This window comes from Camelus dromedarius, chromosome 9 (genome assembly GCF_036321535.1).
Source record: "Camelus dromedarius isolate mCamDro1 chromosome 9, mCamDro1.pat, whole genome shotgun sequence".
Lineage (NCBI taxonomy): Eukaryota > Metazoa > Chordata > Mammalia > Artiodactyla > Camelidae > Camelus > Camelus dromedarius.
The window spans coordinates 20,780,380-20,803,207 of NC_087444.1; the positions used below are offsets into that span (position 1 = coordinate 20,780,380).

Sequence of the window (22,828 nt, forward strand, 5' to 3'; positions counted from 1 at the left end):
GCCAGGGCTTCCCACCTCAAGGGCAGGGCTCTTTCCAGCCCAGCTGGCGGTTTCAGCAACAGGCTCTGCCCTCCCCAAATGCACAGCCCCAGTTTGGCAAGGCCGCCCCATGGCCCGTGTGCTGCTGGACAAACTGCTCCGTGCTCTCACTCCGGCATCACTCCTTTAGAAAGGATGACCGTGCTTCCTTCCATCTGGATCCCTACCAAGGAACACCACTCAGGAAATGCTGCCACAAATAAAGAAAAAGTACACCCGACCACATGTCCTCAAATTCCTCCTCTCCATTTCCCCTAGAGGCTGCACCGGGGCAAATGCACACACCTCTGGCATTACGGGCTCTGTCAAAAGCTCAGCAGAGAACAGAAGACAATCCGGAAGACTACCATCGTTGGGCACCTGCTCAGGCGCATCCTGAGCATCCCTGAGGTGCCGGTCAAACAGCAGCTGCCCTTCAGCCACCTGGGGGTGCCAAGCCTGCCCACAGCCCCCTGTGTCCCCTGCTTCACTGGGGAGGGGGCGCATCCAACACTAGCTCTGGCCCAGAGCCATCCTCTCCAGGCCACGGCGGCAGGGGAAGTTAGCAGCACAGGTGTGGAGTGTTCCAGTGTCCACATGGCCAGGGGCCCCGCGCAGCAGTGGGATCCGTGGGTGACCGTGCACTGTGAACCGAGGCGATGGCTGAGGGGAAATCCGGCAAAGGAGGACGTTCACGGGGCACGTGGCCATCGGAGGAGAGGGAGCCCTGACTGGCTGGTGGGCACCTGGAGAAAACCTCTCCAGCATCCGCTGGCTCCAAACCTTGAAAGCTCTCCAGACACCCGCTGTTAAACGGGCAGGCTCGGGGCACATTAACGGGACTATCAGCCACTAACACCTCAGCAGCAAGTGACACTATGGTGTGACTGGAAAGGCCTGGGATTAGGAGTCGAATGCACCAGGTCCCCTCCGTACTCCGCTGGTGGGAAAGTGGGATGTATGTCACTTTGGGAAACAATCTGGCAGTTTCTTGTAAAGTGAAACATACACTCACCATATGGCCCAGCAATCCCACTCCTGGTGTTTACCCAAGAGAAATGAAAACCTATGTCCACACAGAGACTTACAGAAGAGCAGCTTCATTCATAAATAGCCCCAAACTAGAAACAAACCCAATGTCCATCAGCTGGGGAGTGGAGAAACAAGTGGTGATCCAGCCACACAATGGAATACTACCCAGCAGTAAAAAGGGGCAAACTAGACACACACACAGCCACACGACTGACTCTCAAAAGCATTTTGCTGAGTGAGAGAAGACAGAATCAGAAGGCTTCGTACTGTAGGATTCCATGTGGACCACACTGAGCACAGGGCAAACCTGTAATAAAGAAATCAGTGGTCGCCGGGCCTGGAGGCGTGGAGAGGGAGCTTTTGGGGGGTGACAGGAGTATTCCATCTTTGATTGTGATGGTGGTTTACACGACTGTTTACACCTGTCCAGACTCAAAGAACTATACGCTTAAAACTAGTGAATTTACTGCATGCAAATTACACCACAATAAAGCGAATTAAAACAACACTAGGTTCCTCCTCCTTAACTAGAGCTTAAAGAAGTGGCCCGTGCTGGCTTGACCTGGAGAAATCACATAACCTTGCTGAGCCTCCACGGCACCATTCCCCGCGTCACATTCCCCCAGCTGGAAACACCAAGGATGGAGTCAGAGAATGTAAGTGCGTGCACAGAGCCTGGCATGAAGTGAGGGTTCCATAAATGTCAACCTCTGCTTCCAGCCCAGTGTAAGTAAGCAACTCCACTGAAGCATCAACCTGCAGCCCGCCCAGGTCAGGGGTGAGCCGCAGGACCCAGCAAGGAAATGCAACACTGGGCCGAGCCAGGGACAAGGGCCGCAGCATGGATCACGTGGAGGAGGGGAAGGAGCTGGTGGATGCGGCCGCTGAGGGCCAGGCTGAGGCTGGGGACAGCGCAGGGGCAGATGCCAGAGCCGAGGGCTTGGCCGTGTTGCTCCAGGCCAGCCTGGCTGTGGCCTCCAGGCCTCTCATTTCCTCTGTCTTAACGAGGGGTCACAGAAGTGCTTTCCCATAACTGCATCACCTCCCCATGCAGTCATCAGCTTAAACACAGAGCAGAGCTGCAGCAGGACAAAGTCTCCTTTTGACACACTGCGGTTGGGTCCCACCCCTTTCAACCCTTGGGCTTTGTGACACAGCACACAAGCCCCAGCAGTTCCCTTATCCCTTCCCACAGGCGCCGGGACTGAGCATTCCTTTGCCTGGCTTCTGGTTAAATGCCACTGTCATTATCTTTAGCAGGAAACAGGGGACTCCTAGGGGGTGGGGTCAAAAAGAGACTGGATCCCAAGGACTGGATCCCAAGGACTTCTAGGAACTTTAAAAGGCCTGGAAATTCATGGTGCAGGTTCATTACCATGTCTAATTTTACTCTGAAAGTTCCTTTTAGCACAATACACTTTCCAGCCAAGACAGGGTTAGTTTTTGGCTTATAAATAGCGAAGGCAAGAATTTCCCCAATTCACTGGAGAGAGCTGGAATGAGGCAGAAAGTGGCCGCTGAAGAGCATGCACAGGAAACTGAGATTGCCAGGGCCAGAATCAAGTGAGCTGTCAGGGGTGAAATGCAGAGAGGGCAGGCAGCTAAGCTGGGACAGCAAAGGAAGCTGGGCACAAAGCTGTGGGCCCCTCAGGTCATGGGCTACAGCCACCAGGAGGAAAGGCTGGTAATGTCTCGTGCCTGTTAGATGCCTGTGTTTCAGGTGATACCAACTCAGGTAAGGACACTACCCCCACACCCACCCCACCTGCCATCCAGCGATAAATCACTCCCTCTGCCCAGGACCCCTCATTCCATCTCTTTCCCTTACACTCAGATGGCCGGTGCAGGTTCTCTAGGGTGAAAGCCAGTACGGTACATAGAGGATGTCAACACTGCTCCCTAAAGCACTGGGAGAGAACGCAAAAACGAAGGAAATCTGAAAGGACAGGCAAGGGAACGGCAGTCCTGACAGACAGAGGCGCTGGAGTGGATGGTGAAGACGAGAGGCAACAGTGATCTACAGGCTGGGGGGGACATTAGAGGCAGAGATGTGGCAGGTGGCAAAAATGGTGACGCTGCAGCACAGGGGAGACCCAGGCAGCAGTGCCTGACGCGGGGAGGAAGCCTCAGGGCTGCTGATGCTCTGAACAAGGATGCTCTCAAGACGGGAGGACACCAAGGCTGGGGAGCACCCAGTGTGTTCCGTCAAAGCTTCCGAGATTTCTGGAGCCCAGCTACAAGGGCCTGCGCAAGACTGAAACAAGAACAGCAAGCTATCCTGAGGGAGGTGATGATATGGTCCAAAGGTTGTGACTTTATGGCTCAGCAATGTGTACTGTGGTCTAAATCCAACCTCCAAATGACCACATGTGTGAACACACAGCCGTGAGCTGACCAGGGTGGCACCATGGCCCCTGAAAACAATAATGACCACTACCACTACTGGGCATTTCAAATGCCACCAGGCACAATGCTAAGGATCTCATCCAATGGTTCCATTTAATTCTCCCAAGAACCCGCAGGATTAGCTCCTATTATTTTCAGATAAGGAAGTGGACACAGTTAAGTAACTTGCTCTGAATCACACTGCTGGTTCGATAACAAATGCTTACTGAACGGTGGCCAGGTGGACAGATGGATGGACAAGTGGAAGGCCAGATAGACAGAGGCAAGGCCAGGCTGACAGGTAGCTCCAGTGTCATCCTCCTCCTGGGACCAGAGTTGGCTTCTAGGCTTATCAGAGGAAGCAGGGAGAGGAGTGAGTAAATGAGGATGTGCTGTGGACGTACCAGGACCCTGCCCCAAGGCTGCACTGTATTGTTTCTTGACTGTTCCTCCTTTGTTTCTCCATCTGATTAGCAACTGTTTGAATCTGCCCTTGGAATTCAAGGAGAGTCAAGGAGGCTGAAAGAAGCCTGCTTCCTACAAACAAGAACCAGGAGACAGGAAAAGGATTTGTATCCCAGAGGGCCCCACAGGGTCCTGCTCCATTTCAACAGCATAGACAAATATTGATGGCACCTCCACTTTGTGGAAAGTAAAGAAAAAAGAAAAACACCAACTCCCCATTAGACAGAGAAACAGTCCCTCCCTGCCTTTAAATTTCTCAAATGATTAAGACAAGCCCGAGTGGGCCCTGCTGGCCGTCACCGGGTCTGGAAGCGTTTCTTCTGAGTGTCTGTGGAGTCAAAGTTCTCAGTTAGAGGAGGAACAGGACACAGCAGCGAGCACGTTGGAGCAGGAGCGGTGCCGCACAAAGGCCCTGCCCTTGTGTCTAACTCGGCTTTGTTTAAAGCAAGATCAGATTCAGCACTGCACTTCTACTTGCTGCCTGACGAAAACCAGATGCCAGATGCCTCCCCGCGCAGCATCGGGGCCTCTGCCCTCAGGAAAACAACGTGAGCCAGGCAGGCAGCGGGAACACAGCGCTGAACAAAGGGGTGCGCGCCAAGGGCCGAGCGCCGCACTCCCGAGCCTTTAAGAAAAGGCACATGTTAAATCTTTTGAGATTAGGAAAGATGAAAAAGATGGGCTTCATACCTCATTCTCAGTCTACTCTGGAGGTCTGGAATTTATTACTGAAGCTGCACCTTGAGCTGGGTGATTCAGCTGCTAAGCTGGTCACCAGTGGATACCAGCCACCAAAACACTGCCCTCTGCAAGCCACCTGACATTCCGGGGACCGGTGGGGAGAGCAGCTGTCTCCCTGGTGTGGTTCACAAACAGGGATCCCCTTCCCTGGACAGCTAAAGAGCCTTTGGGGTGGGGCTGGGGGTGGGAGGCCAGAGGTAAACCCAGCCTCCAAAAACACCAAGACCTGAGACAGAATAGAAGTCGGACAGCAAGCTCTAGCCCATTCAGCACAGACCTCCGAGCAAATCAAGTCAGAAGCTGGCAGAAAAGTTTAAACTGGAAAACCACATAGCACCCGGATCACACCAGTAGCAGTTTGCAGTGCCACCCGGTTAGAGCTCCAGACCTGGCTTCCAGGGTAAAGGTGGAGCAATCGAGTCCAGTGCTGGAAGGATGGCCCTCCTCCCCTTGCAGCCACACCCCTGGCCCCAAGGATGCCACGGCATGGGGGGAGGAAAGGAAGGAAAACTCGGCTCTTAGCTGCCTCGGCCAGGAGATGACACCTGTCACTTCCTCACCCACTGTCTCGGCTAACGTTTGTCACACAGCCCCAAAGAAACTGCAACAATTTGGAAAAGCATGTGCTTATCTGGTGAGCTGTTGTCTCTTCCACATCATCTTAAGTCCTGACCTCTCTTTCCCAAGGTCCAGCCCATATGTTCAAATGAATTCAAGGTCTCACTACTTAGAGCTTCCATCATTATCTCAAAATCCCAATGGCAAAAATCAGACAACATCTTCCTAAAATCGGTCCCCTCTTCCAAATTCCATGTCATTTCCCACCTCATCACGCTCAAACTCCTGCGATCATCTTCTAGATGCAAGATTCAACCAGCCCTTTTTTAAACAGTTATTTTTCCCTTACAATTTTCCCTTGATATCTTCCCCTATTTCCTACTGCTTTCAATTCAAATCTCACCACCAACTGTATTATTCCAGGAGCTCAAACTGGTCACCCAGCTTTTATTTTCTTCCTTCCAGTCAGTCTGGTCCACGGCTGCCTCACCCTCCCTCCCAAGGTCCAAAGGTCCATTTTCTTAGATTCTTCCCTGCTCAAGCACCCACAACCTTCCCCACTGCGGAAATCAAGAGTCACCTTCTAAGCCTGCAATTTGTGGTGCCTGGAATCTGCCTGTGGAATTAGTCAGGACATAACCTCAGTGTTCTCTGCCAGGGCCACGTCCACTCCCGTCCCCACTGGTCTGTTCACGCCACCCGCTCCTCACTCTTCCGACGCAAATCCTAATCCTACCTCAGGACCCATTCCAAATACAATCTCCTCACTCGAACGTCTCCCGCCAACATGTTTAGCCTCTCTCCTTGCTGGCGCACCACAGGGCGAAGCACTGCCGCTGAATCACGTGCCGTTTCATGATAATCCACATTGTACTGGTTTATAAGAACAACCTCTATTTCTTGCTCCTTTGAGGGAGTGTCTAATACAGGCTGCTCTCAGCTATACGAAGTAGGAAATACTAATTGTCACCCGAAAAACTGGGTCCGCCTCTGGGTGGGCAGTGAGCCAAAAGGCGCAAGCCAAAGGTCAAGAGGAGGAGGGATTTCTTGCAGCAAATAAGGAGAGCCCTGGGGACCTCGCCATAAGCAACGTCTCTTCGACCAGCAAAATAGGGCAGTTTTAAGCTAAGGGTACATGCGCATTCAAGAAGGGGCTTAGGCGGTCCACACAGTCCAAGCTTCAGCTGAAGTCAACATCATCATCCCTTAGGTTCCAGCTAATCTGGCGGTTGAGCACTTCAGGCTACTCTCTACCATTCAAACTGAACGGGGAGTCTTTACAACTGATATATTATCTTTTCCATTGTTATTTCTCTTGCCTGATAACAGTCCTTGGTTCCTGCATTCTTTTGTCCCCTTAAGATCATTAATTACTAAGGATAAGCACGTGGCCAGGCTTAGATCCCAAAATGGCTTCTCTTATGTCAAGAAAGCCATGCTTGGTTCTCTTTCTCCAGGGACCCCCTACCCCACGGGCTTAAAATTCCACTGGCTGAAACAGTGAGGACAGAAAATGCGAGGCTGGTCTGCTCAGTCTTCAGTGGTTCTATCATCAAGGACCCTGATCCTTCCCGTCTTTTCCCCTCTGATGGCCTCAACAGATTTGTTTTCCTCATGATGACAAAGTAGCTGCCTCATTTCCAAGAATCTAACGGAAGGAGTTGGCCCTTCCGTGTTTCTTTTTAAGACAGAAGCTATCTTTCCCGGAATCACCCCTCCTCCCCCATGCCCAGCAGAATTCTCCTATCTTATTGGCCAAAATGGTGTCACACGCCTATACCTAGACTGTAGACCTCCGTGACTGGCTTAGATCAACCAGCTTTTACCCTGGAGCTAGAAGCAGGGTCATTTTTCCTTAAGTAGTGCTGGGGAGGTGTGGCATTCAAAACAAACCAGGGTTCTGCCAGCAAGAAGGGGGGAAAAAGTGGCTGTCATGCAGGTAACCAATAGTGTCTATCACAGAAAGGGCCCGGCTTCATGCATCTTTGTGTTTTCCTTCCCTTGCCACCCCCATCCTGTGCTGGCACAGGCAGATGCTCAACAAATAACGGTGGAATTGAGCAGAACTAGGAATTATCCTGTAGGCGTGAGAAAACAGTGAGCATTGTAATAGAGCGGTACAATTGGACATTTGTGCATAGAAACTGGAAAGGGGGCCATGAAATCCAAACAGATGCAAAAAAAGTACTTCGCAGAGGAGGTAGGGAATTTCTGATCCAAACCCTAGGCTGGGCCTGACTCCCAGTTCCACAGACAGAGAGCAGGCCCCGGGCCAGAGGGCTGGGCCTCTCCCAGCTGGGCCTTCTCCTCATTTCAACCCTAGCCTCCGATGGGCCAGGGGTCTACAACCAGCCCCGAGCTCGAGCCTGTCAGGCATAAAGGAGGCTCCAAGTGAGGCCTGCCAGCACCCAGCTGGTCACTGAGCGCATCATGGGCCTCACAGATCCGTTAACAGTGAGCTCGGAGCACAGGAGGGCTGGGCTGTGGAAGCAAGAGCTCCCTTCCCTCAGGAGCAGAGGCAGCTCATAGGTGCCTCATAGGTCTCTCTGCCCTCTTCCCTCCACAGGCCACCCTGCTCCTAACTTCTCCCCTCTGCTCAGCTTTCCATCACACTCCCAGATTCTCCAGCCTACAAACAGCACTCCAGACCCCAAAGGCACAGGCCTACACCCTTGGCTGCGAAATGAACCAAGAACTGTATAGAAAAAACTGAACAGAAGGCTCTGAAGTCCCACAGACGCCCTACGTCCCCATCATAGGGCCACGAGCTTTTAGCTTTTGGGACTTTTGGGGTTCCTTTTCAAATATCGTAGCCGGCATTTCATTGGCTCAAGAAAACGGGGTTGAATGCAACCACTCTAAGAACTCACTGATGACGACACGCATTCAACACTCAAGACGTATCTGACTGAGCGACTATTAGGCTGAACCACATGATATTGCTGATATCCGAACCTTTTTTGACCTACAAACACAGCAACATTACGCAGTTCAACTTAACATTCACCTGCGCCAGGCAACAGGCTAAGGAGGGGCTTGGGACCTGGCCAACTACACAGCCATAATCCCTGTCCTGGTGGAACGTACAGTCTAGTGCATTAAATCATTAATTAAAAGGTAATCTCAGTTTTAAAAAAAAAGGAAAAAGAGTAATACACAGTCTAGCTTCGCCACTATCATTGACTGTATGTATATTTATTTGTTTGCTGCTTGAATTCTTTGCTAGCCCGTAAACCACACCAGGATGATGGCTGTGTCCCCCCACATAACACACACATACCTGTTAAACTTACTAATTCACATCACAGTAGACAAGTGCAGGTTTGTAGAAGCAATTGGCAAAGTGATCTAACCAATCTTGGGAGGTACCGATCAGGGACCTCACTAACTTGGAATTTCTCATATTGCTGATAAGGATGAATTAGCTCCTCACAAAACAGGTCTTTATACCACATATAAACTATCAGCAGCATACAGGCATGGGGTTTCACAGGGACTATTTGAAATACTTAAGAGAACAAACTGTTCTTCAGCACAATCTACTATTTCAGAAACGCCATTTACATAAACAATCGGTACGCTAATTGCAAATCATTCTTATTTCTCTCCTAAAGCAGGATCCCCCAAGGACCTTTATTAGGCCTTCTATTAGCCCAGTTTGAGTTACAGTATTTACTTAAAAGTACTAACAGTGAAGTTCTTGAGAAATATTTCGTAACTCAGACATTTTACTAATTCAAACTAATCCTCATTAGTCTACACTGTCAGTGATTTCACTGTCCTATTAAGAGAAAGTACAGAAAGGCTGCACTTAGAGTAACAGTCACCGAATTCTTTTGCAGGACACGTCTGGTAGCAAGAGCTAGTGCCAACATCAGAAAGCGGGTGGAAAAAAAAATAATAAAGAAATGACCATTTGAAGAGCAGCAGGAATCCAGTTCAATCCAATAAACGACACATTTACCAAGCCACATTCAAATTACAAGCAAAGTACATGAAAACTTTAGATCCAGCGCCCCTGATCTTTTGATAGAATTTAGTGATAAAATGTCCGTGAACACCACTAACCAGCAAGCCTCTTATCTATTCTGCAGCATCTCTGTGAGAGACAGCCCTGGACACACTGCACAGTCGTCAGTGAGCTCGGCCAGCATCTTCACGCGTGCTCGGCCTGTCACTGTTCGCTGTACCAGCACAGATATTTAGTAAAACACTGGTCACATTCACAGATCGTCTTGAACTCTCCTGACATGGCAAATGCTCAGCAGGCCCTGTCCCCATGCCAAAGGCAAACAAAAGCCTGTCGCCAGCATGGAGGACACCCGGTCTCTCCAAGGAATGCCAAAGTCCTTGTCCAGCCTCCTTTGCAGAACCTCACCCGTCTCCGGGATGCAGGCAGGATGATCGGGGGCTAGCGGAGATTACGCTGTGAATGTCTTAAGAGATTAGTTACTTAAAATCCTCCACATGACTTCAGTCATCCGCGTTACAGATGACAGAGGGAAAGCCTACTTGATTAAAGCTGCAAGCCTCTACATTTGAAAAAGGGAAAATATGCAGAAGAAAACAAGAGTCAGATTACTGATGGGCACAGCACCAGCTCCAGGACATCAGGGGCTGCTGAATAAATTATGACCAGGAAGCACATTCAGTAGTCACAGACCCCGCCGCCCTTGCCGCCCTCAGTTACTTACTTTCCCTCAAAGCACAGACTGAATCTGGCCCTGTCCTCAAACACGGCCTGGCTCTCCCTAAATTCCAAATATGGGAAATTACAGCTCTTCTGTGGTGGGGTAAGAGTGGGAAGGCCAATGTTTGTACTGTGTAACGTTTTAATTAAAACAAAGACGACGTACCCCAGAGTCTCTCTTCTGCTGGGAGAGTTTTCCAGGCCTCCTTCCACGCTCTCCCCACTCAGGCCACCAGTCTTTTCCTCACTTGCAGCCTAATTCTCCTTTAAAATAAGGAGATCATGCATAAGATCTGCAAAGAATCTTCTAAAATAGATTCAAGTCTAGAGGCACATCAGTTTTCAATCTAGTTTCTCCCTTCTGGAAGTCCAGTGCTGGGGGCTGGGCGGAGGGGTGGACTGGATTTGAATACACTCGCGGGAGAGAAAGAGGCCACGGATGCTGCTTCTCCCAGCCGAGAGGTGCGGGGCCACCCAGCTAAAAGCCATCACCCATCCTGATGGAGGGAAGGAGAAAGACCCGGGCTGGAGCTCCGACGTGATCTTGCTTTTTTGTAATGCAACACCAGGACACAGACTGCAAAACTGTTCCGCCAGCTACCTCTCTGGAGTGAAACATCAGAAGACCTTAAGAGACTGCTTAGCAAATCATCTCTAAACAGTGTCACTGAGGGTTGTCTGGTTTGGGGATGAGCCGAGGACAAATCTATCTGCGCAATCACTCCTCTAACAAACTAACAGATGTGTCCACCTGTGAAGCAGAATCTCCAAGAGACCACCCGTCTCCAAACCACTCCAAACACAAAACCACTACAGAACAAAACCGATGAGGAAAACCAGAAAGGCCTCGGAGCAGAGCTGCTTGTGGGGAGGAGGATGGTCCTCTGCACAGGCTCCGGGGAGAAGCCGCCACCTACTCTGAGGCCAAGACAATTTCTATCAGGCACAGTTTACAACCTACCTGGGATGTGCAGACTTAGGAGACGCAGGGGAGTGGGGAGAAACACCAGGGACAAGTGAGAGGAGCACAGATCAGTGCTTCCCAGGCTTAACCCCAGGTCAGGGGAGGGCACTCAGCAAGGCGCAGTCCTGGAAGAGCCTCCCCCCACCCCTGCACCGCCCCCACCTCTCTAGCTGAGCTGGCAGAGCAGCTTCCGGGGAAACAGGTCCAACAGTGTTGACAGCCCTGGGCTACCCCCACAGCCTCCCGTCCCTGGGCTCTGGGGAGGAGTCAAGGGACGCCTAGTACAAGGTGTGGGAGACAACCAACCTTAGCACCACCTCGTCCCCAGCATGGGGGTCCTCGGGAGAAAGCTCGGTAGGGATGCTGCCTCCTGTCTGATGGGAAAGTACGTGACTGTTCCATTTCTCTTTTGTTCTGACTTCCTAGAAATTCAAAGCTGAGTGTGAAAGTCCCAATTCCCATACAATATCCCCAACAGCTAAGAAGGACATTCCACATATTCAGGACGCATATCCAGCACATTTGCATATTTTCAAAAGAAAGAATTTGCCCTACCTCTCCCCAGCCCCAATCTCCCGCCATTCAGTATCCATCTCTTACTCCTAAAGGGCCCTTTATCACGGCTGCCCAAGAAGAGTTGAGAACAAAACAGGAAGAGAAGATTTAAGTAATAGCAAGAACAAAGACCTACCTTAGGAATAGAAAAGAGCTCCCCAAGGTCAAGAGTGTTTTTAATTAATCTTTCTATTTGTTAAAGATGAAAAATACGTATCGAGTGACTACTTAAAAAGTTCATCGTGATTTTACATTTTAGTTCTTGGTATTTGAGATAACAGAACATTGAGAGCTTGTGGCGGGCACTCAAATATTTGTTGAAGGAAGGAGCGGATGAAAAGTCTTTTCAGGAAAGCACTGAAGAGCGGTTTCGGGATAGGTGGTAGCAGGTCAAATCCTGATGCTTAAGAAGGGTTGGCTGTGATAGATGGATCCAACAACCATCCCTCCAAAATAGCAACGATTTTAAAAATCGGGTCCAAAGGTGAACCGTCCAAGAAACTTGCTTTTGCTCTTGGGGCTTTAAAGAAAGTCAGACCAGTGAACCTGAGAAGTAACCCAACACTTTGAAATGATAATCTTTTTACAGCAATAGCTGCTCCTGCAGGGCTAAAGAAAAAAACGTTCTCTTCTTTTGCGTTAAGGTCCTGAATGTCTGGTAGCCAATAACCTTAAAGGTTACTCTAGTCCAGTTCATTCTAAATGAAAGAACCATTTGGGAGTTGACACTGCAGGAAAATTTCTCACTTTTTTCCTACTCTATGAACAAATAAGAACAGCTGATTGAAATGGACACAGAATCCAGTATTCACAAGTGTCCTCTTAAAAGTTGTAAATAGGCTTCATTTTAATTCAACGTAATTTCAAAATTATAATTAAGATAGTCAATAAAACATGTGTGTGCTTAATTTGCTACATTTATGTGTTTCTGGAGAAAATATTCAGAATAAACAAGTCAATTATTTTTATTAAACACCTTAAAAGTCAAGGGTAGTGTTTTTGTTATGACTCTTGCTCTTGATTCAGCAAGACACAGACTCCGTTACACAGCTACAGAACGAGGCTCGCTACTCCCCAATGATTTCACAAATTACAGCTTCAACTCGCTATAAAATAGCCAAATCAGTTCTGATACGGCCATAAAATTAAGACTGAAAAAAAGTGGCATAAATCACCCCTTTAAAACCAGGTTGTTGAACAATATGTTCTGTATGATGCCATTTATGTCAAAAAGCCTATATTTGTGTGTGTGCATAGAAATTATAAAAAAACAGCCTGGAAGAACATAGTGTGTCAAACTGTAAAGAACATATTTCAGACTCAATAAAGGGCACGAGACAGAGAGGGGAAATTTCACATTTTACTTTCTGTCTCTACTGTTTGGGTTTTTACAACAGAACGATTAATATTCACATGTCACTTCCGTCCAAAAATTAAAATTAAAAAAAAGGCAAAGAAATATGAGCTATGTTGTGAAACTCAAACCAAGAGCTCATCACCTTTCTTTTATATAGCACTCTACCCTGAAGCACTTTATTTGCTGTTTTAAATTATGACTTAAATCTTCAGTTGAAAATCGAGATTTAACTGATGGGGGTGTTACCTCTAAGAGGTTATGAAATTTCATTCTCTGGAAGTCTTTAGGTGGGGAGGGAAGAGCGGGCAGGGGAGCAGGTTGTACCTGGCCAAGACAGGGAAGTGTGGTTTGCCCTGCAGCACTGGATGGTTACTCACACACAGGCCTCCTGTTCGTCCTCCTCCTAAAAGTCCTTCCTAGGAAAGTCAAATCAAGGTTGCCAACGCAACCAAATAATGGGCAAACACCTCCTAGGTAAGTTACCCAAGCTCCTTAAGGCTCTCAAAGTAACACTTGGGGTGGGGAAGCTGGCCACCTTACAGGTTTCAAAAACACCTAGCAAGGACAGCATTTCCCCTGAGCTGCAGGTACAGGGCTAAGGTACCTAATGGGTCAGGCTACGTGTGCCCTTTGGTCTCTGGCAACCCAGAGCACCAGAGTACATTTGCTTTAGAGCTGGACTGTATCACTGTGAGGGATCACACTGGTTATCACGTAAGAAAAAGAGAGTAACACTACTTAGTAAATGCTGCCTGTCTGGGAGACAGAAGATTTCAAATGTGTGGGGCTCCTGGAGGAAGGGGAGTTCATACTAAAAGGGGTCCCTGAGAAGGAGTCAGCAGCCCATCTCATGATACGGCTCCGTTACCCACACAACATGAGCAGGACCCAGTGCCTGAGAAGGTGATTGCAGAGTTCACCACGGAAAAGCAGGAGAGGATTGTCCTCCAGGGTCTCCGAAAATGGGTATTACAAACAAAAGCAAAATTAAATACACAAAAATAACGCCAGTGAAGGCAATCCTGACTATATTCCACTACATCAAAGAATCATAATGGGAAAGAACACGCAGATAGGGTCAGATTTCTTCCCACTGTTTTAATAAAGGGAAGGTCTGAGGACCTGATAATTGATGGGAAGGGGTCCCCAACAAGAAGACTGGACACCAATCTCTCTAAGTTCACAGTGTTGTTAGAGGGTCTTTGTTCTGATGATTTGGGGGGAGGGTTTATTTATGTATTTTTAAATTATTAGTATTTTTTTTTTTTTAAGTGGAGGTACTAGGATTGGGGCTGAATCCAGGACCTCGTGCATGCTAAGCACGCGCTCTACCACTGAGCTACACCCTTCCCCTGACGATGTTCTGACGGACACACAAAATCTCTTCCTTTGGAACAGAAACAGTTCCCCATCACTTCCACTCTGGACCCCCACCTCAGTAATGCCCCTGGCCACTTCTCCCAGTCGTCCTCCAGGATAGCCACCTACACCTCTCTGGTATCTTCCATCTGTCTCCAGCCCAAATACCTAGACCTCACACCAACCAACCACTCCATTTCTTCCCACCAGCACTTTTAGGGTCCTGGCCCACTGACACTCAGGCTTCTCCATCCCTGTAGAAGTCTTCTCAAAGCAGCATCTTGTACCCAGGTGTCCTCCACCACCTTATTCTACCATGACCTCACTCTCCTATTACTTAAAAAATGCCTAAAATTCCAGCCAGTCCAGAAGGCCTTTCCAGATTGACCATTGAGAGATACTCCAGTCCCATCCCTCTCCTGGACAGAGAATTTCCCTCACTCTTCCTGCTAAGCCAAAAACAGGAACGAACTTGCCTGACCTCTCCTTCCCCAAGGAGACACCTGTCCTCGGAGAGCACGTAGTATATCCCTGTCTCTCTGTCCACTTGCACCGTGATATACCATTTGTTTTACCCCGGGCCTTAGTTTATCATCTCCTAGAGGGCAGAAACGGGGTTGTGTTCAGCAAAGCCTGATCACCTGGATGAGGGTAATAGGGTATTCGGGTGAATTTCATTAGAGGGTTAATAGAGGGTTAGGCAGAAACTTTGCTTCAACTCTCATTATTATAAAGCCCATTATAAAGCTTTTAAAATACATCTGACCACTTCCCAGCCTGGGCAGACTTAATATAATTTAATCTTTGATTCAGAGTCTTGCAGTGCCTCCAGGCCCATCACTCTCCTCTGCTACTGTAATTACAGATGCGGAAGATGTAGAGACTGGGCTGATGGTGGCCTGGAAGCCAATTTCTAGAATCAATCCTTGCTACTACATCTTGTTATTTCCACCTTTCTGAATGTGGAGTTCAGAAATAAAGACAAACTCTCATTTAATTGAGATTCCAGTTAAGGGAGGCCCACCACCATGGTCTTTGTAAAGTGCCTGCCACCATCCATGGCCCATAATTAGTCACTTAATAAAGGGTTCTTGATGAGGGAATTTGGCAACATGTGATTTTCTCCAAATATAAGCTTGATTTTGATGCAACTACTTATTTCTTTGACAATCAGGGGCATTCACAAGCAGGTGTCCTAAATTTCCTTAAATTAAAATCCAACCCTTTACGAGGAATAGCTGTGCTCACTTTGAAGCAGCAAAGAAACAGGTGTCCAATCACAGCAAATGAGACACTCCCAAAGGAACCTAAAAATATTAATCAAGGAGCCATAATTCAAGATGCACAAGGCCAGGAACCATGGGAGGCCAGTAACTGAAGCCAATTCATCCAGTACGTCGGCAAGGGCTCAGTGGAAGTGGTCCGCCTGGGCTAAAGGGTCCTCAGTCCAAATCCCAAACTCATTACGGTCCACAAGTTCTCTGTGTCAGGCATCATCCCACATCAATTGGTCCCTAAAACCACTGACAGTCATTTTTCCAATCCCCAAAGGGCCACTCTGCCACCTCTATGACTGCTGACTCCTCTGCATAAGAATGCCCTCCCCATCTAAACCCCGCCCATTTTTGAAAGCCCAGCCCAGTCCTCACCACAGTGTCTTTCGTAACAACCAATGATTACACTGAACTTTACTTTGAACTTCACAGGGGACCGTAGACAGAATTCTGAATGTATGTGAACTCAAATGGGGAAAAGAAAAATTACATTTTTATTTTCACTAACCTGATGTAGGCAAGCATCGTGGTAATGTTTCCAGGACCTGTGACTCTGTCACAATAGAAATCACACATATTTTTGTATCACACCACAGTTGATGCAGATACCACAAAATATCATTTTCACCCTTCACTACACCAAAATTATATAACTGTTCAACCTCCTGTTTGATCTTGTTATTTAATGTGTTATTAAAGAAGCATACTGCTAAGTCATAAATTTGTTTAATATTTTGATGGCAGTATTTCAATATAATTGATTTTCTTTGTCATCCTGTGTATTTTTATCTATGCATTTGAGAATGTTATCCTAAGAAGGGGTCCACAGACTTCACCAGACTGCAAAAAGGATCCATGGCACAGCAAAGGTTAAGAGCCCCTGCTTGGTGGAGTAAAACTGTAAGCTCTAAAGCCAGACAAAATTGGATTCAAATCCAGGCTCTGCCAATTTCTAGCTCTCTTCCTTTGAGCAAAATGATTTAAACTCCCTGAGCCTTAAATTTTCTCATCTTGATCAAGGGAGCCAATAAAAGAAACAAAACCTACCTTGTGAAGCCATTCATTCATTGAAAAATTAACTGAACACCTATTTTGTGCCAGGCACAAGGCTCAGCTCTCTGGCTACAATACAAACGTGACAGAGATGGCCCCTAAGCCTTCATACAGGTCATGCTATATGATATAAAGGGTGTAGCAGTGACTGGCACATAAACAGCCCATAAACACTATACAGCACTATCTTCCAACAAGGCTTCTGAGTGGCTGGGGACTGGGCCTCATACTCAGAGTGGGCAATTCGTTAGATTTAAACAAACGCAGGATTTGAGCTAAATGTCCTGCCTTCCAAACTATTCTGCACTTACTAATTTTGTGACTGTGCCAGAGAGCATTAGCTGTCCCCCCAAAATCTGCTCTCTCCTTCTCCTACAATAATAGAACCTCAGTTTTTGGCTGGACACTTAGAATTAAGGATGATTTTTCCCAGCCTCCCTTGCAGCAAAGCAGAGTCACGTGATCAAGTTCTAACAAATGATGTCAGCAGAAGGGATGTGTGCAATTGCAGGCAGTGTCCTTAAGAAGGCGTGCCCTTCACCAACCCGTTCCTCCTTCCTATGGTTGAGGCAAGCACAGCCATGCTGGACCATGAGATGACCTTGGGAGTGGAGGCATGCACAGGGAACAAGATAGAAGGAGCCTGGGTTCCTACCCCTGTGGAGCATCATTTCAAGCTGGTACAGTCATCTGCCTCAGGCAAGTTGCTTAACTTCCCTGGACCTCAACATCCCCATCTACAAAAAGATGCTAATATAAGGTATCCACCTGGCAAGGTTGTTTGAGGACCTAATGAGATAGGACTTGCTTCATGGTAAAGGCTAGAGTTATAAAAGGTGGTAGCACTACTGTTCTTCTCTTGCTGCAATGAAAAAGTTAGGGGATTGGGACACCTTAATGCAGCCTTGGGTGCCCACAGGTGGCTCAATGATTCACACAGCTGAAAGGCATCTTAGCTAGCCTAGTCCTGACAAGAACACCCTTCTCCAGCACCCTTGTCAAATGGTCCCCAGGAAAGGAAAGGGCCCTGCCTCTGGTGCAACTGTTTGGGACAGTGGTGTCCGTTCATCCAAAAATCACGATCCTCAAACTTTTCCATCAGAACCCTTCCTCCAGGTGCCCCCAGCCACTTCGCTTCTCTCCTTTGCCTCCTCCTTCTCCTCTGCCTTTGATCACCCCAGCCCTGCCTCTGAGCTCACTCCCACCAGAACATCAAAGTTCCTTTCGATCTCTTTTGGAAGCACCCTCTGGCCTCTCCCCTAAGAAGCCTTCCCAAACTCCCGGGAGGTAAGTGATTGCTTCCTCAGTACCATCCTATTCAAACAAGAGGCTTTTCAAACTCTAGAAATGAAATTCTCTCCCACGGGAGAAGAACACAAATGACCAGGAGCCGTGTACCAGTTCTCTGTGTTGATCCAGGGATGTCCCAATCTCCTACCTGTTTCATTGCTAACACTTCTGAAGCTATTTTGTCTTATTGGCAATATCAGTCTATGTTGGTCGAGGAGGTATAACTCTTCCCGGGTGTACAAAATCAAAATTTGCTTTATGCGCCTAAAGCTTCTATTAATCTTTCCTGATTATTCCCACCCTGTTCTTGCAGACACAAATCCTATTCTGTCTCTCCCACATGGTTGTCAGCTTTCCATGTCTCCGGCAGTCACCCAGGCTGCTCCCAGGCACAGGCACCCTCTCCTCATCCCCCTGCTTCATACTCAGGCCACATCCACACCAGCCGCTACTCCCTCTCAAGTACTGCCCCTCTGCCTCCCCCCGCTCTCCACAGTGGGGACTTTACTACCCTCATGGCTCAACCTGGCCCACACCTAGGATGGCTTTAGAACTGGAAAGAGGGTGGCCTTGGCAGCCAATGGATCCCTAGATGGGTGGGGCACCCAGAGCTGCAACAAGAAGAAACAAGACACAGTGGTCAAGAGGGCAGGAATTGGTACCCAGACAGGCAGAAAAGGAGGAACATGACCCAAATTCTAGACGTAGGCAAAGGAAGGGGACAGAAAGTCCAGGGCTAATGATGTCATGTTAAGGGAGTCACAGCCTCTTGGAGATTTACCCTGTATACCCCTCACCTTCAGTCACAGGGTTTTCTAACTCCAATTCCCATTTTCGGAAGCTGGGAGCACCAGTATCAGTCTTGCCTTACAGAGCACTTAGCCTGATCCTACTTTTGACAAACCAAATTTTATTCCGAGTGTGTGACCCACAGAGGCACAAAACCCTGGGAGTCTTTGCTGTTTTAAATTCCTATTACACATTCCTTTTCATTACACAGCAAGAATGCTGCTGCATGAATCAGACCACACCAGACTGCCAGCAGAGAGCAAGACCCCAACACGGGTTTGGTTCCCTCCCTGAAGACCTTCTGGTCTCCAAGGTTAAGCAAGTGGTACCAAGGCCCCCTCCCCACCATGCTGGGAGTCATCAAGTGATGAGAAAAGATGACAGTTCACCAGTGGGGCTCGAAGCACCAGGCATGTCCCCAGTTCTAAACCTTCCCACTCTCACCCACATTGGGTCTTCGGCCACTGTTCCCCTTCAGTGCCACCGTGACACTCACTTTCCTCCATGGCACCTGTTTATACTTGAGGCTGGGAGCGAAGGCGAGATAACAGAGCCCAGGGAGAGGGCCCAAGCTCCACTCCATAGGGGGGCCCAGAGGGTGGACAGCAGGGGTACCAGCGGGCAGCCTCACATTTCTGGAGCAGCCAGAAGAAACAAAAGGCACAAATGTCACATTTCCTTGTTTTCCCATTGGTGGTTCCTTCTCCTGCCCTGGGCCCCACCCTACGACTCAGCTCAGTCCTCTTTCCAGCCTTAGCCACACCACCCAGCCCATACCCAAGCCTCCTGGAGGACCTTCCTTGTTTGTCCTTTTGAATCCACATGAATCACTAATTACTGATTTAAACCCAGACACTAAGTGAATGACAAATACCAATACAATATTTAGGACTGGCAAACAGAGAGCTACCTGCCTTTCTGGCTCTGCCTGAGCACAAAGGAGACAGGGAGACGTAGAATCCTAACCCACACCTGGGCAGAACATTGACTGAACTTGCTGCCAGACTGGATGTCCGTGTGAGTGGTGGGGAGGGGAGGGCTGGCAGTGATGAACTCACACACTCTCTCTAACTCACTACACAGTGGAATTACCTAGCAGAGATAAGAGACTGTTGCCTGGCTCATCTTCTGGAAGATTCTGGTTTAATTAGCCTAGGATTGCTGCCTGAGCACTGGGGTTTTTAATGCTCCCCCAGTGATTCCAACATGCACCCAAGTTTGAGAATGACTGATGGACATTTATCCTGTGTTCCAGACACTTTACAAAGTCGTCAGGACCTTTAGAACACCTTATAGCCTTGAATTGCAAAGTAAGCCTGTAGAGCTATCATTGCATTTTACTGAGGTTCAGGTGTCAATCATGGTGAGGCTCAGATTCAAACTCAGGCTCCTCAACTCCAAAGTCCACTCTCTTTCCACCCATTTGTAAACTCTTGCAAGGGCAAAGACAATGTGTGAAAGCAATCTCCACTGCCAGCAGGTCACAAATAAATTCCATAAATGCTAGACACCTAGATCTGGAAATATATGCAAACACCGCAGGCAGGAGTGATGACCTCTTCTGAACGCAGGGGCCCGAGCGCTACCAAGGGGGCAGGGGGTGTGCTCCTGTGTGAGGTCTAAGGCGAAGGAGAGAGATGATGCATCAGATCCTGGCCGGGGAGCTTATCCTAGACCCAAGAAGAGTCCCAAGGTACCATATTGAAGACGGCACTCAGTGGCATGGGAAGTATTGTTGAATCTGAGAATGAACAAGTGTTGGGCAAACGGGTGCCTCTTCAATGGGAGAGAATCCTTAAGAGAGGTGTCAATGGCCATCTTGCAGGCCACAGTTTCTCCGTCCAACTCTAAGCATTGTGACCTTCTGTGGGGGCACACAAACCCCACCTAGCACAACCCTCAATTCCTCCAGTCTCTCTTCCTTCCAGAACTATGATCTGAGCCTCCTGGGCAAGGGGACACATGACTAGACCCTCAAACATTTGTAGTCTACAGATCACTTGGGTCGGGCAAAGCATCCCCCTCAACCCCTCTTCCACCTGCGCCCACTTCCCCCTCAAAAAAAAAAAAAAAATAGCACCGTCTTTATCACCAAACCAACTTTCCGACAGGGTGGGAATAATGTCATCACTTTGGATTAGAAATTAACGTGGACCAAGAAAGAAGTGAAGACATTGAAGCACCATGTTTATAAAATACCAGAAACCAGCCCAAGGTCCACACGTAGTCCCTAAGCTGCTGTAGACAGGGAGCCTGACCCCGAGGCCCCGGACAAACACTAAGGACAGCAAATGTCCCTTCTTAAAGACAACAAACAGTATGCTACCGTCCCTCCTGGGTCAGAAACGGGGCTCTGGGTACTCTATGCCAACCCATGACACACACTGCCGCCTCCCAGCGTCCCCTAAAGCCGAGTGTTGCTGGAATGCGCCACAAGGAATTACAGGAGCCAACAGCAGGTTAAACTTTCACATCGATCGCACTGATAAGCAGCGCCACTTACCCAGCACAGCCAGACAGCTCAGCACCGGGAAAAAGCACTTCATGTCGGCAGCCGAGAGGAGACACAACACAGGCCGCTTCCTCTTCTCCCAGCACTTAATCGCTCATTTCTGGCAATTCACTGATAGCTCCAGAGGGCAGTTTTGGAAACAGAAGTTAATTCAGTAACGGAGCACCAGTTAAAGAGCCGAGCTCAGCAGGAGGGGGTGGGGGGACGGGCGGCGGAGGGCAAGTCTTACACTCCCCTATGATAAAGGAAGGGTCCAGAACAATTCGGAAGGCGCTCTAGGCTCCTGCCACATCCTCGGTCTGGCGGTCTCCACTGGAATTGTAGATTGCGGTGGATTAATTCTCCAGGAAAAGGAAAAAAGCGTCTGAGAAAATCCTTTCATCCACTGATTATACAGAAATGTCCTTGGCTTCTCAGTGAAGGTGTCTGTAATCTCCCTCATTCGGAGTCCCCCAAACGGAACAGGGCAGGTTTTGTCAAAACCTTTGACAGCCAAATCTCCCAGGCTGGCGTCGACTGCTGGGGGTCTCTTCATCAAAAAGTCCGTCTGGGTCCATGATGGTGGGACACGGGGCTGTCACCTGCCCCAGACCTGTCCGCAACACACGAAGCAAGTCTGCGTTCGCTGGGCAGCCCTGAAGCGGTCCCACAATGCCAGCGGATTTCTAAAACAAACACAACAGAGATTTATCAAAGGCAAACACGGCCGCGGCGAAACCGAGAGGGGCTGAGCGCTGAGCAGGTCCGGACACCTGGGTCCCGGTCCCGGACCAGGACGGTCAGCCTCTGTGGTCTGACCTTGGCCAAGTGGCTACCTCTGCCTCCACCTCAGTTTCCCCGCCCAGAGCAGGGCAACGGCAGGAAGCCCGACTGCTCCTGAAAGACTTTCACCAAATGCTTCACTCCTGGGAATTCTCTCCGCCTCCGAGCCCCGGCGCCGCGGGCAGCCCCACCCTCCGCGGGGTCAAATCGGGAAGGGGCTCCGAGGTGGGGCCGCCACTCCCGGGTCCACCCCCGGCCTCCGCCCCAAACGTGGGAGAGCGGCGCGCGCCGCGTCCCAGGTGGCCCCGCTATTGTTTTACCTTCCCGGGTGTTTATTTTTCGCTGATTGGAAAGAAAAGAGGAGAAAGAAGGGAGCCCGGGGCTCCGCTTTCGTCGCCGGGGCGCGCTCGCCGCACGCCGGATCGGCCAGGAGACAAGGTCTGGGGCCGACCCCGGAGCGGAGCCGGCGCCGGGCCCACCGCCGCGCCGCTCGCCGCCCTGCTCCGGGCTCCGGCTCCACTCGCTGCCGCCCCTCGCTGCCGCCCCTCCCCGCGCCGCCCGCGCGCCCACCGGATACCGACCTCGCCGCCGGCCCTCTCCCTCTGCGCGTCCGTCCGTCCGTCGGTCCGTCCGTCCCAGCGCACGCCTCAGGGGACGCGCCGCCTCCTCCCTCTGCTCTCGCAGCGGCACCAGCAGCCGCGCTCCGGCCCCTCCCGAGTCCCCGCCCCCTCCGACCGGCCCGCGGCACCCGGGCGAGGCGAGCGCGGGGCGAGGGCGGCGCCCTCGGAGAGAGGCACCGCCCCCGGGCCCTCCACTTCCCGCCCCGTCCCGCCCCCCACCCCGAGACGGCCGGCTGGGCTGGGGGCTGGGGGCCGGGCGAGGGGGCGGGCGGTGCCAGGTGCCGCGGGCGGCGCCCCGCCCGCACCTGCCTGAGGCAAGGGCCACCAGAGGACCTGGGCACCGCTGGCGTGGGGGCCGGGCCGCGCCGAAAGTTAACCTGGGGGTTCACGAGCAGACAGCCCGG

The 22,828-nt window shown here is 49.9% G+C and overlaps 1 protein-coding gene across 2 annotated transcripts in view; it reads right to left on the reverse strand.

Annotated features, from left to right (window-relative positions):
• IGSF3 (immunoglobulin superfamily member 3) overlaps window positions 1-22,522 on the reverse strand; it is a 96,763-nt gene extending 74,241 nt beyond the window's left edge. For both annotated transcript variants that reach the window (XM_031457891.2, XM_031457890.2), the window contains exons 1-2: window positions 22,386-22,522; window positions 21,034-21,707 (exon numbers count right to left, since the gene is read on the reverse strand). In XM_031457891.2, the coding sequence (XP_031313751.1) occupies window positions 21,034-21,076 (43 nt within the window). In that variant the 5' untranslated portion in view covers window positions 21,077-21,707; window positions 22,386-22,522. The remainder of the gene's footprint in view (window positions 1-21,033; window positions 21,708-22,385) is intronic.
• Window positions 22,523-22,828: the final 306 nt, after the last annotated feature.